This window comes from Bos taurus, chromosome 29 (genome assembly GCF_002263795.3).
Source record: "Bos taurus isolate L1 Dominette 01449 registration number 42190680 breed Hereford chromosome 29, ARS-UCD2.0, whole genome shotgun sequence".
NCBI lineage: Eukaryota > Metazoa > Chordata > Mammalia > Artiodactyla > Bovidae > Bos > Bos taurus.
The window spans coordinates 32,050,701-32,063,046 of record NC_037356.1 but is presented as its reverse complement, the minus strand read 5'-3'; the positions used below and the strand labels follow the sequence as shown (position 1 = coordinate 32,063,046).

The following is a 12,346-nucleotide window of genomic DNA, read 5'->3' as shown; positions in this document are numbered from 1 at the left end:
CATGATATTTTTTACCTGAGTCTTCTAAAATCAATTTGTCTAGTACCCTATTGATGGATATTTAGAGTTTTCCCAATTCTTGCCCTTACCAACAATGCTACAAAAGACATCTTGTACATTTATCTTTGGTATTTGACTGAATATGTCTGATACATTTTTAGAATTGGAATTATCATCAAATTTGTATATAAACACTTAACATCTCAATAAATGTTTCCAAATTGCCTCCTAGAGTGAGTGTACCAAGTTAGAGTCCCACTAGCAGGAATAGTGAGACATTTCCCTTTACTCTTTCTGCCATGAGGCAATAGTAAGCTGTTTTCATCTTTGCTATCCTCATAGGTGATAAATGTTGGAATTTCATTAATTTCATTTGAATATATAGATGCCTGAGATTCTTTTCATATGCTTTCTGACCATTTATATTTCTTTTTCTAGCATTTATTTATAGCATCTTTGGTCTATTTTTCTGCTATGTGGTCTACCTTTTTCTTACTTATTTGTAAACAGTCTTTATTATTATTTTTTAATTGACTTTTATTGGAGTATGATTGCTTTACAGTGTTGTCTTAATTTCTGTTGTTGTTTAGTCGGTAAGTTGTGTCCGACTCTTGGCGACCTTACAGACTGCAGCCTGCCAGGCTTGGGATTTCCCAGGCAAGAATACTGGAGTGGGTTGCCATTTCCTTCTCCAGGGGATCCTCCCAACCCAGGGATCGAAACTGCATCTCCTGCATTGGCAGGCAGATTCTTTACCACTGAGCCACTAGGGAAGCCCTGTATCAGTTTATATATTAACACACACATATATCCCCTCTTTTTTGGATTTCCGTTCCATTCAGGTCAGCACAGCGCTTGAGTGGAGTTCCCTGTGCTATACAGTCGGTTCTCATTAGTTAATGTATTTTATACACAGTGTCAATAACGTATATATGTCAATCCCAATCTCCCAATTCATCCCACCCCACTTCCCCTTTGGCATATTTGATCTTTATGTCTGTGTCTCTACTTCTACTTTGTAAATAAGAGCATCTATACCATTTTTCTAGATTCCACATAATCTTTGTGTTTTAAGACATGTGCCCTCTGCTTGATGGATGGGAAATAGTCTTTCTCGGTTTCTCATTTGTCTTTTCACTTTACTTACGGTATTTTTCTTGATGTCAATATACAAAAGGAGGAACTAGAGCTGAGAAAGGGAGAATAAGAAGAAGAAAGAGTTTCCTTGGCTGAAACCCTGGATTTCCAAAAATGTCCATTCCAGGACTAGTATCACCCCGAGTAAAAGGGCAATTAAAAAATTATAGGCTGGGTGTTACCCTTGGGAAAATGTGCCTACACTTCCTTGTAATACAAAGCCATGGATAAAGAGGCCCTTAGTGAGTACTGCTTCTTTTGGAAACTTTAAAATCAGTGAGCAGAGAAACCTCTACCCTCTAGATGCCTAAAAGAAGCAGTAAAGACATCCGGCTCTTGTTCATTTATATAAAGCTTTGTGCCTGGCAAAAGTTTTCAGTGTTTAGTTGAATGAGTAAATGCATGAGTAAGAATTAAGTGATAAATCCCTAAAGACAAAAGAACTCTTCAAGCATAAGAATTTCAACCTAGGGAACTTCTCTGGTGGTCCAGTGGCTAAGATTCCATGGTCCCAGCGCGGGGGCCCTTGGTTTGATCCCCAGTCAGGGAACTAGATCCCACACGCTGCAACTAAGGGTTCGCAAGCCACAACTAAAGATCCCGCATGCGGCAACTAAGACCCAGCACAGTCAAATAAACAAAAATTTAAAAAATAATTCCCCCTAAATACATGCATCGATATATATTGTAACAGCGTTGACAACTCACAAACTGGGTAATTTTATATCAACCTGTTTGTTCTCACATTTCTTCTACAGTCCTGCCAAACTGTTCACTCTCAGACTCCTTCTCATGGAAAATCAATGAATTCCCATATATGAGACCTAAAAAGTCTCTTCTTGGATTGTTAGATTCCAGTAGACACCTGAAACCCACAGCGGTCTAGAAATGCAGAGTGGAAGCTCCCACGGCACCTGTAACACTGATCACCTACACGTGCACACTGGGGTGTGACACGCGGTCTTTTGTTCCTGGGGACACCTGTCGCCATCTGAGAAAATGGGCCCTGCCGTGGGGAATGCATTTCACATTTCAAGTCTGCATTCTCTTGGAAGTGAAAACTTACATACTCTGGAATTTTGATCATGACCTAAACGGCAGGCACACTGTTCCCCAAAGAGGGAAAATATCTCAAATATTCAGTATTTTGGTTCATTTTTGTGGGTAGAAGCCATTTTTAAGCTGTTGAGAAGTAGATCTGAAGGCTCTGAAAAGGCGTCTGAGCACCTGATTTCTGGTTGTCCTTGGAAAGATAGTGATAAGTCACATAGGTTTTGGTTTGCACGGGTGAAATCTCAGTATTTCTAAGTGAGATGATGGGCCCGGCCAGTCTATGAAAGTATGTCAGATCTGTCTGAATTTCCATAGAAATTGGATTTGCCTTTCAGGAAACAGCTTTTCCTTTTGTCTCTTCTCATTTACTATCTGCTGACTCATTCTAAAAAGGAACTAAGTTGGTAGCCCAGGATGGATGGCCTGGTTGAAAAGACAGCTTGTGGCGAAGTCTCTAGAACACTGTGAAAGAAGACACAATCAGAGAAGGGAAGGAGAATCATATTTTTATCAGATCTGGTGAAATCGAGTTTCTCCTCTCTGCCTTGACTCCATATTTAATAATCAAACAGCTGACAACATAGTCTGGTACCCTGAATCTATGACTGGTTGTCTAATCCTTTCTGCTACTTAATTCTTGCGGCCTCTGATAAGTGATAGAGCCACTTCCATCTCCATTTCTTTTTCGTTTTTGTTTTCCATCTCCTAAGGAGCAGGATAAGACTAGGATGAGATTCCATTCCTGACAAATTTTTACAGTTATATAGATCAGCCCTCTACTAAAAATTTTGTGATTCCTCCTTTCCACATGTTTTGCAAGATCCAAATGCTCACTTACAGTATTTAAGATCATCCATAATCTATTCCATCCAATATTTCCACTTTACCTTCTCCTTCATATGCCCCACCCCCACAGTATTCTACTTTCCTAGAAAGCCCTTGACCCATATCTTCCTGTGCAAGTCCTACCCATCTTTCAAAGTCAAGGTCTACCTGGGCCAAGAGGCCTTGCGGCTGGTGTGAAGAAAAACAAACAAGCATTCTGGAAACAGAAACACACTGGGCTTGAAAACCAAGTATGTCACCTATTCGCTGTCATCTTAGGGTTACTTAACCTCTCTGAACTTTCATTTCTCCCTGATAAAACAGAGATGTGACGATACTACCTCCCAAAGGGTTGTAGTGAACATTAAATGCAAGGATGAACATGAAAATGCTTTGTAAACAGAAAGGGGCAAACACATGACTACTTCTGTCTTTTCTGTGTCTCTCCAGTTGAAATTGCTCTTTCCTTCTTCTACTGCACACACACTACTGCATTCTGCTGGGTGTGCATGCACACACACACACAGCTTCTCCTCCTGCTGTGTCTCTAGGGCAGGAGCCCTTTTGCCACCAGCCTGGTGTCTTGATAGCATTTAGTACCTAGTTCAGCCCCTGCCTAACAGCCATGCAGCAGACCTCCTGACCTGCATTAACACAGGTGGCATCAGCTTATGATGCCCATGAGACCAAGGTGACAAGTTCCCATAAGACCAGCTCGCTCTGCGCAGAAAAGGGTTAGTCCATAGACTGTCTAATTCTGTCAAATGTCCAAGCCATCTGTTAAGATGGCCCTAAGGGTGACAGTGCGGGGACAGACAAACTCCATCCATTGCCTCTAGGGGAATATCTCAAAGTCTGGGCCACTGACGTTGGGTCTACCAGGTCAGTAGAAAAAGTAGAGTGATATCATTTAGCAAAACTGTCCCACTGCTTTGCTTTCCTGTGAATGGGAAATATAGATAAGCATAAAATGCATCCCATGAATGGGATGAACACCATAGATAAATATCATTGAAGCCACAGAAAATGAAACAGGGTGTCATTTTCTGCAGAGAGAAAGACACCTGCATAGCTCTGAGATTTCAAAAAAACCTATTATGGCTGGTTGAAGATTTTGTGAGACTGTGTGTGTGTGAGTGTGTGTGTGTGTGTGTGTGTGTGTGTGTGTGTGTGTGTGTGTGCAGGTAGAGGCCAATGTCCTTTAGTCTTCTCCATTTGTCACAAAGCAACAAACAAAAGATAAGGCTTAGAAAAACTGTTTCAAGACAGGCCAAAAAAGAAAGACTTGTTATTCAAAACAAAACAAAAACATTATTCTCTACCTACATAATGCAACTGCTTGTCTCAAATAAATGAAAATAGTAGATGTTTTTCATTCCAACCCTAAATAGTTAGGTCCTAATCTGAAAATCTTTTTTATCAAGCTTCAAGCAGGATGAGACTTTTCCCAAGAAGACAAGGACCTTGCTGAGGGCCTGAGTGTTGACTTACAACATAGGGATATTTTCTGGTATTTGAGGGATGATAAAGGCCTCAGACCATTAGAAATCCAGCCTGGTGGTTCATCATTATAAAAAATTTTCCAACTTTTTCTTTTGCTGGGGCAACTCAATGCTAACATTTGTCTAACGTTGTATTTCTTTAAAAAAAATAGATTTGGTTTAAATGAACCACTTTTTAAAGCCAGTGCCAAGTTAACTGTTTGACCCCAAATAAAAAGAGACATTGAAATTCTAAATCTTATATAATGCAGCTGTTATTAAAAGACCTACTTACTACACAGACTGGAAGGTAGACCCATAAGATACATTCTAATGCATCTGAATACATTCTATTTCAATAGTCAAATATTCACTTATTAAAAGAACTGAAATAGTAATTCAGCCCACCTGTCCCTGGTCTGTAAAGGGGCCTATTTAAGTAAAATACTCTCTTTCTTTTTGTCTCCTGGTAGTGGAGACCTTGTTTGTCTACAGAAAGAGGAGGATTTGTTTTGGAGAACAGTTATGTAAAAATCCTATACAAACATTTGAGATTTTTTTCTTAAGTATGGAAATACATTTCTATTAAATAAGAGAAACAGTCTTTAGTCCAAACTGTCAAGATTCTCCATAATTTTTTTAATGGCTTATCTGCCTCCGTCTCTCTTTCTCACACATACACACCACTTCCAGGATCCTACAATTCATAATAATGTAATGAAAGCAAATGAAATGTTCCTAGGAAATGGAAAGAACACTGGCTGAGGGTAAGGACCCTCATTCTTACCCTGACTCTGTCGCTAGTCAGCTGTGTGATCTTGGATAATTCAGCAAACACCTCTGGGCCTCAGTTTCCCTCCCATAAAACAAGGATATGGAGCTAAATAACCACTAAAGCTCTAAAGTTGCAGTCCTGAAAGCCTGAAGTGGAACAACAGCAGACGTGGGAGGAAGCTTTTTTGGTAGAAATTATTCAGGAACAAAACAGGATTCACCGCTTGGTGACTCCTCAAGGGAGGCAATTCTCTGTGGTCACCAGACAGAGACACAGCTTGAGGTGCCCTGAGTTTGCATGAGTCCAGGTGCTATGAAGGTTAATTAAAGGCACAGGTAGGGGAACAGTTCACTCCCAGAGTGAAGGCAGCATCCATCTTTAAGGACAGAAGTAAAGTCTTTGTTCCCGGGTACCCCTCACTCTCAGAGAAGGCAATGGCAACCCACTCCAGTACTCTTGCCTGGAAAATCCCATGGATGGAGGAGCCTGTTGCTTTCTTCCAGGGGGCTCATCCTGAAGTTTTCCAACTGGACACGCAGTGTCCGTGGTGACTTGCCGCCTGGGCCAGTATGGCTTATGGACTCTGATGGTTTTCAAAGCCCAGCTGACACTTCAGCCCTCCTTTCCCATTTTGTTCTCCCCACATGTACTGTTGTGTGGTGCGGTGCTTTCCCGAGGTAAATGATGAAAACTGACTGTATTTATGCTCAGCTGGGACTCTGTTGGAAGCACCGTCCTGACCATCCTGGCTATCTAACCACATCCCTGTCTATTCCCTAATCCGCTTTATTGTTCTTCAGAAGACGTATCAGGTTGGGCACACAATTATTTATGTATGTGTCTGTCTCCTCCACCAGAGCATAACTTCCAGCAAGGTTTTGATTCCTATCTTGGTGGCTCAGACGGTAAAGAATCTGCCTGCAATCTAAGAGATGCAGGTTCAATCCCTGGGTCAGGAAGATTCCCTGGAGGAGGGCACGGCAACCCACTCCAGTATTCTTGTCTGGAGAATCCCATGGACAGAGGAGCTGGCGGGCTTCAGTCCATAGGGTCGCAAAGAATCAGACACGACTGAGCAACTAACACTTTCACTTTAGCCTCAACACATAAAGCAGAGCTTTGGAACATAAGAGACACCTAATTAATATTTGTAGAATTAATGAAGATGTATATAATAAATCCAGACCTATGAACTAATTTTCTGGCCAATTGATCCCCACAAGCCCTGTCCCCAAGGAGAAAGTCAACTAACATACAGTCAATGAAGGTACCAAACTTTATTGAATCCTTACTGTGACTTATGGCAAGAAGGTACTTTGGCTCCACTTTACAGATGAGAAAACTGAGTCTCCCAGAATGGAGACTGAGCCTGGGTTCTCTGACTCCAAGTCCCCAGTTCATTTCCCTATTCCATTCACCACATCTAGATTTTCTCTGATTCTTTCCCCATCTTTAATGGTAGCATACGCACTGACTGAATCAAGCTTCCACAGATGAAATAAACAGATTCAATTGAAGACTTCCTAGATCTAAGATGCAATATTTGAAACCAGGTCATTCTTAAAGCAGCAACCAGTATCACGTGCTTTTCAACAACTGATAACATCACCGTGGGGGAGCAGGGCGGGGTAAGGTGTTGTTTAATATTTAGACGGACTTGCCTGTGGCAAATGAAGAGTGGAAGGGCTCCAGCAAATGTTGGTGCTCCCAACGTGATGTGCAGAGCCTTCCCAGGAGACATTATTGGAGAGAAGAGAGCATGATACAGAAGGACTTATTATAACAAGAGCGATGAGGTTGAGGTTTTGTAATCACAAAATAAAAAGCTTCTGCAAAAAACCTCCCTGGCAAACTAGACCAAAGAGCTTCCCCAGTGATGAAACCCAGAGGTATTCTGAAATATCAACATGCTTTATAGATGAAGAAGAAATACGCAGGTGCATAAAAATCACATCCCCAAATCAGTCAAAGATGATGTGTCAAGGCCATTCAAACTACAAATACACATTCTGGATTTGTGTCTACAAATTCCACATGGTACGTGCTGTCTTCTGAGCTCTCTCAATCTAGAACTGGATTTCCTGAACTTGGAGTTCCATGTTCTTGCAAGAGCATGTGAGCAAGATATCCTAGGAACTGAAATGATTGGAAAGATACTATTGCAGAGGTAATTCAGTCCCACTGTTTCACTTTTACAGAGTCTGAAGCTCAAACTGGCTTCGTGGACTGTGCATCCTCACACAGAGACCAGAAGTCCCGGGGCCTCTCCTTGTCCACGTCCTCTCCACACATAGTGTTGGAACCCCTGTGGGAGTGGGGTCTGGGAACCCCAAGATCCGAAGGTCACACATGAACAGGAAACTGTGGTTTTCACACAATTTAAATACCAAAGTATACACTAAAGACTCAGTCCTTCAGAACGATGGGCAGTTCTGAACGCTGGGCAGAAGATGACGACCTGAAAAGCCGCTGCTCTGCTGGTCGGTCTCATATTCAGGCAAGCTGGATGGGAGATGGAAGGTGCCCCAGGGGAAGGTCTGGATGGACTGATGGGCTTCCATCACCCCTGCAGCAAAGAAGCCTGTCACCCCCACCAGGGTCCTGGCCTAAGCTTGCTCTCACTGCTGGCCATGCCAATCCCTGCGTGTGCATCTACAGAGGTTAGCACATTCTGGGTACACAGACCACAGCTTCCTCCCTACCCTCAGGGCCTGTGCTGAGAGGTCTGAGCACTGGGGAGACATTGCTTCACTTCTCCTTAGGGTGTCCACATCAAGACCCTGGAGCCATCTTACCACCCTTGCGGGTCAGAGGGGCCTTCTGGGCCAGTGGCAAGTGTCCCGGTGAGGGGAGTTTTCTAGACTGGAGCATCTTATTACTAAACCAGACATACCGAGACACTTGCACACATCCACCAAAAGAAGGGAGAGAGACATTAAATGACCAGTGACAGGACCCCCATCTACTGGTTCCCCCCCTACAGCAACCTCATCTCCTCAACTGACACCTCACCCACACACTTTAAACTGGAGGAACCCAGACTCACAGAGGCTCCTTTTAACCCAATACAATCAGTAATCTCATCTCCAGATTTTCAAGTTCCTGCTGTTGGTGCCTTTTACTTAAGTCAGCATATTTCAAACTCTCAGAAGAAAAAAAAAAAAACAACTTAGAAAATAAAACCACTACCCCACCCAAATGATAAAAATCTCTTGAATTCTCCAAGCCCAACATCTGAGCCTCCTCTTACTCAACCCTGAGCAAAGATTTGATTCCTTTGAGTTCGGGGAATGGTGGGCTCTGCCAGTCCCCTCCTCACCAGCCTAACAGATTTTCCAGACCGGCTCGGGCTTGCAGTTGTGGGGTAGCCTCGCAGCCAACTCCTGGTCCCATTCATTCCTCTCGGTCCTCTAAGGCCCGTCACATTAGGGGCTGTCCCTCCTCTCTGCTCCTGACCCCACTTCCCCCTTCCAGAGGGAGCAGGCAGTGAACCCTCCTGAAGTCTGCGGTGAAACCCAGACCCTGACCCGTCCCTCTGGGCTGCATTTGGCAAGCTGGACCCGGGCGCGAAACAAGAGTAGGAGTGGGAGTAGGAAGGATCTGGCCACCTGGCATCCCCCAGGGCGGCCGGCTCAGGGCTGCTCCCTTTAGGAGGAGCGGCTCCGCAGGCGAGGGACCCTCCTCGAGAGGCGGGAGGGAGTCCTGCCCCGGAGCTGGCGCAGCCCGGGCGCGGAGTGCCGGAGCCGGGCGTGCGGAGAGCCGCGCGAGCCGTCCGGGAAAGTGATGCCGGGCGGAGGAAAGGCAAGGAGAGTCCGGCCCGTTAGTCCCGGGGAGTCGGCAGCTCGGCAAGAGAAGTACCAAGAGGAAGGGAAACCGGCCCGCGCTGACATGTAAACAGGGCTTCCACCCGGAGGAGCCCGCGCACACAGATCCCCGGACACACTCACTCGCACCCCGATCCGCCTGCAACCAATCCACTTGCCCGCCCCTGGGCCCACCCGGCAGGAGACCCGGCTGCTGGCGGCTGCGCGCCCGCCCCCGCCGCCTTCGGCCTCGGGGGAGAGGAAGCCGCCGGCCGCCCGGCGGGTGCCCAGAACCGGGACCGGAGTGCCCGGCTCGCCGGGTGGGAGTGGGGGCCCGGGAGGTCTCCGGCCCCCGGCTGCGATGGGCGCCCGGCTCCCAGGGGTTTCACGCCGCCGGCCCCACCCGCACGCAGTCCGGCCGGCAGCGCCGTGGGAGGGGGCCGGGCTCCGCTCGGGGGCAAGGGGTGCGGGGGAGATCGCCCTCTCCGCGGAGCCCGGCGGGTCGCGCCCCCGCCTTCGAGACTCGCCACCGGAGCGCGGGAGGAGACGGCGCGAAGCCGGGGTGCGGAAGGAAGGGAGAGTGGCCACGTCTTCCGGGACCCCGGCGCCCCGCGCCCAGCCTGCCCGCCGCCTCGCCGCCCCAACCGGCTCCGCGCCCACCGACCGGTCGCTTACCTTAATAGTCCCGTCCATTTGGCCAAGTCTGCAGCCGAGCCCCCCAATATTCCACACATTGACCCGGTTACAGCCTGACCTCGCAGCCCCTTCGGATTAGCCCGGCGCGGCCTCTCTGGCGCCCTGGGCCCTCCCTGCGTGCCCCCCGCGAGCGCCCTGCCCTCGCTCCCCGGTGCACGTTTGTTGTTGTAGCGGAGCGAAAAAGAGACAGTTAACCGGATGAAACTTTTTTTTAGCTAATTTTGGGAAGTGACTTCACTTTGCGAATGGGGAGGAAGTCCTATCTCTCTCTCTCTCTCTCTCTCTCTCTCTCTGTCTCGCGCTCTCCTCTCTTCTCTTCTCTCCCCTCTGCTCTCCCTCGTCTTCCCTCCCCCCACACCCCCTCTTCGCCGCTCCCCCCCCCCCCCGCCGCCGCTCCTGCTTTTCGCATCACACACACTATATAAATATACGCGGAGATGCCCAGATACATTCATGCGCTGCGCACACAGGATACTTGTTCCCGGGAGATAAGGGCGAGCTGGGAACAATGCCGGGGTCCACGCCCGGCGCTCGCGCCCTGATTCCCAAAGTCTGCACGAACCCACCCCGCCGCCCCCCTCCCCAACCTTCCCCCAAAGTCCAAGACCGAACGCCTTTGGCCTCCTTCCTTTTCCCGGGGCCGTTGGCCGAAGGTGGCCCTCCTGACTCATTCACTTTCCGTTTCTTCCCACAGATACGTTCATTAATGTCTTTTCCAGCCGGAGTCAAACTTTTTTTGGGGGGGCGGGGGGCGGAAGAGTTTACTGGGGCTAAGGATAACCTGGAGCCTACCGCCCGGGAAGATCCGGACGCAGACCGAAGCCGACAGACCATTCGAAAGTGCATCCAATGGGAAGTTTTCCACTCCGGGCGCTCGGCTGCGGAGTCGCACAGATTCGCGGAGCACCCGCTCGCCCAGCGACGCGGACGCCAGGCGGTTTCGGACGGACCCCGGCCGTCGGGGGCGTGGACTCGGCTCTGAGCGCTGCGAGCTGAGGGACGTCCTCGGGGCGGCGCGCCTCTGCTCTGGGCTACTGGAGAGCTCCCGGCGCCCGCCGAGGGCCGGTCCTTGAGGCACCCCAGGCCACCTCTCCGCGCCTTCTAGGTCAACCCCCTGGCGCATACCCCCGACCCGATGGCCCAAGCCCTGGCGCCCGGGTCTGAGCCGTCCAGGCAATGCCACCTTGGGCCCCAAGAAACCTACGCTAAGACGAGATGATCCGTCCAGGCTGGCCGGCGGGTCTGCAAAGCCCAGCAGGCAGCATCCATGAACCGCCCCAGACTTCTCGCGGGGAGACCCCCGGGGCCGATGCTCCAGACCGTCACCCCGATCCAGTCCTGAGGCCAGCCTCCCCTCGGCCCGCCTTGCAGGGCCCTGCGACCCGGAGGCCTCCCGGGTCCCCCAGCACTGCCCCCCTCCCGCTCTAGCTGGGGCACGGAGGGGACCCTCGGGTGCTCTCGGCCTGACTCCTCGCTTCTTTCTCCCCGACTTCCGAAACAGGTTACCTTGTCCACGCTCTCCAGACCACGCTTTGGACTTTCCCACTTTTATTTAAGAGTCCATCCGGAGAAGGAGGGGGAAAAAATCCAGAGGAGATCCGAGTCAATTGGAAAGAAAAAAATTCAAAAGGGTGTCCACAGCGGCGAAAAAGGTGACTTATTAATTCTTTATTTCTTCAGGAGCACTTGAGCCCGAGAGCTCGTTGGCCTCCCTCCCTCCCTCCCCCCACCCCCCTCTCGAAATTAGTCTCATCAATTCAGCTCCAATTTTGGGTTCGAATACAGACACGGGTCTGAACGTGACCAGACCTGGAGTGGCGGGTGCAGCTTGCCAGCAATTGAGACTTGGTGTGTGTAAGGGGGAGTGGGGTAGGGGGATGCGGTGGGGGTTGGATGGGGGCCGGGCCGGCCCCCCCCACCTCCTGTCTGCTTCTCAATCCAGGGGTCTGCTCGGGGGCTCCCCTGGGACCGCCACATCTGGTTACCGCTAGCGGGGTCAGTCCCCCCCTTGCCTGGGGCCACCAGTTCTGGAGTTCAATTAAAAGAAATCAGGCTTAACCCTTTCCTCCCCTCGGCCCCACCGCCCGCCCTCTCACTCTTCTCTTCAGCGTTTCCACATGCTTTCCAGAGAGGAAAGAGGTTAAAGGGAAAGGAAGAATGAATTACATCCTTTCAAACCCCAAATTGTTTCCTTTTCAGCCCAGACTCTGCCGACCTTCAAACGACAACAAGGCTTTCAGGAGGGCGCGGAGAGACCGCTTCCCACCCAGATCCGACCAGAAACCCGGCACCCTCGGCCACATTCCCCCTCTTGCAGGCAGAGAGAACTCCACTCTACCACCGGAGGCCCCCTTCCTGGCGCTGGGCAAACACTCAGACCCTTAATGGCCACCGCAGGCCAGCCAGCGGCTCCCCTTTCTACACCCAGTCCTCCCCCCAGTACTTGAGAAGCTACCCCTGTGACAAAACATTGGCCAGGCAGCTCTTCCCAGCTCCTATCCCAACAGCTAATAACAGACTGCATTCACTGCTTTGGTCAGTAAGTCACCCCAACATCCCTCGTACCCCCTTAACTC

At 49.2% G+C, this 12,346-nt stretch overlaps 1 protein-coding gene across 2 annotated transcripts in view; it reads right to left on the bottom strand.

Moving 5' to 3' along the window:
* The window catches only part of FLI1 (Fli-1 proto-oncogene, ETS transcription factor), a 131,866-nt gene extending 121,213 nt beyond the window's left edge, over positions 1–10,653 (bottom strand). Inside the window, exon 1 of one of the 2 annotated variants that reach the window (XM_059882942.1) lies at positions 10,563–10,653. In XM_059882942.1, the coding sequence (XP_059738925.1) occupies positions 10,563–10,616 (54 nt within the window). In that variant the 5' untranslated portion in view covers positions 10,617–10,653. 2 annotated transcript variants of the gene reach the window in all.
* Between the last annotated feature and the right edge of the window lie 1,693 nt (positions 10,654–12,346).